Genomic DNA, 1,652 nt, shown 5'->3' on the forward strand with positions numbered 1-1,652 from the left:
CTGCTTCCCCCAACTTCCTTACTACACCCCCACCATTTGTCTTACTGTATGAGTGTGAGACATGTTAAAATCCAGTGGCACCAAGATATCATACAATAAAATAATGTGATCAATACATAAGTAAAAGAAATTCCTATACATGCCCCTTCCTGGTTTCTTATGTTTTAATTATCTTGGAGACCTAGTCATAGTGTATGCTCTGAGTTGTTCTCGTTCTTTATAACTATGCCTGTATGCCAGGATTCTTTTTTTATTACAAAATCCAAAACAATTAATATGTATATAATGTGAAAAACTCACAGGACATGGGTGCTGATACGCTGGAAAAGAGTGAAAATGTATTTATCGAATATGAGCACAGATTTCATATAAGGAGAGTGTATTTAGTATTAATATAGCGTTAGCAACACTTACCTTCTCCCATTTAGAAAAACGGTCAGCTTTAATTATCATGTCCACCAGGACGACATGGTTTCCTCTTGCTGCCACTTCCAGACATGTTTTTCCCTGCTGTGTACATTAGATGGCCAGAAAAGCATTGCTTTGTTAGAAGACACAGCTATGAGTGTCATAGATCTGAATCTATACTAAAACAGTTATCATGATGCTGTGCTACAAGATTAACTTTGTCCGGACAGAGAAAAAGTGAACTACGCATCAAGGTTTCAAATGGTGTGAAAAAAGATAAATATTCTACTTAAGACTAACGTAACAAAGATCTTAATTAATATGATATAGAAGGATCAATGCACCAACTGAAAACTGTTTTTATTTGTTAGTGTACAATGTGAAATACACAGCTCAAAAAAGTAAAGGAACACTTGATCATCAACCACAAGTTAAACTTTACGGATATCAAGCTGTCGTCTTCGGAAGTGTAAGTGAATCAATTAATTTCACCTTTTTTTGACAAGCCTTACTGTGTTATAGCACCACTAGAGGGGGTTGCCCTACTACTGTAGTAGTTGGGGGAGTCTCGTAGTGGGTGTGTGAGTATAGTGTGGCAGCCATTACATGCTTGTGTGTCTGTTCTGAGAGAAACCATACCTTTGTAACGGGCTGGCGCCGGTGACTACCCATCTCCGCACATGTACGTACGGACAGAGTAGAGCCGTGGAGACTTGGCTTGTGTGGTCTTATGTTGCTAACATCAAATAATGTGTTGTTCGATTTAACTGACTGACTTTGAGTTATCCAGCTAACCTCCACACCACATGCTCACTGGACCTGCTAGCTGTTCTTCCTCGCCAAACTGCTCTTACAGTTCCAAGACAATCTCCATAAAGTAAATGATTCTGCAGGTGATGGGACAGACCATTATTCTCTCCTAGAATTGCTTATTGATATCCTCGTCAGTACTGGTTTGATGAGAGAGTACCTGCAGCACATCCAGGTTACACTGTGGCCATGTCCACACTGAGACGCCATTTTCGGTGAAGGAAAACGCAGCGTTTTGAAAACGCTATCCAAAGCCGTTTTCGTGTTGCAGTGTGGACAGCGAATCCCGAGCCTTTTCAAAAACGATGACACATTTTAGTGATGTGATGCAGTCATGTGACCAATCAAACTAAGATAGCGGAGGGCATTATACAGCGTTTGTTTTGTTTTCTCTCAGTTTTGACAGCGCTATTAAAGATTAATATCAGTCTGTA

At 39.8% G+C, this 1,652-nt stretch overlaps 1 protein-coding gene across 1 annotated transcript in view; it reads right to left on the minus strand.

Annotated features, from left to right (window-relative positions):
* The window catches only part of ankdd1a (ankyrin repeat and death domain containing 1A), a 36,239-nt gene that overhangs the window by 5,652 nt on the left and 28,935 nt on the right, over window positions 1-1,652 (minus strand). The window contains exon 11 of the mRNA XM_013913300.1: window positions 415-510. Within this exon, the coding sequence (XP_013768754.1) occupies window positions 415-510 (96 nt within the window). The remainder of the gene's footprint in view (window positions 1-414; window positions 511-1,652) is intronic.

The sequence above is a fragment of the Pundamilia nyererei genome, unplaced genomic scaffold (assembly GCF_000239375.1).
Source record: "Pundamilia nyererei isolate P.nyererei 1_Seehausen unplaced genomic scaffold, PunNye1.0 scaffold00124, whole genome shotgun sequence".
NCBI classification, from domain to species: domain Eukaryota; kingdom Metazoa; phylum Chordata; class Actinopteri; order Cichliformes; family Cichlidae; genus Pundamilia; species Pundamilia nyererei.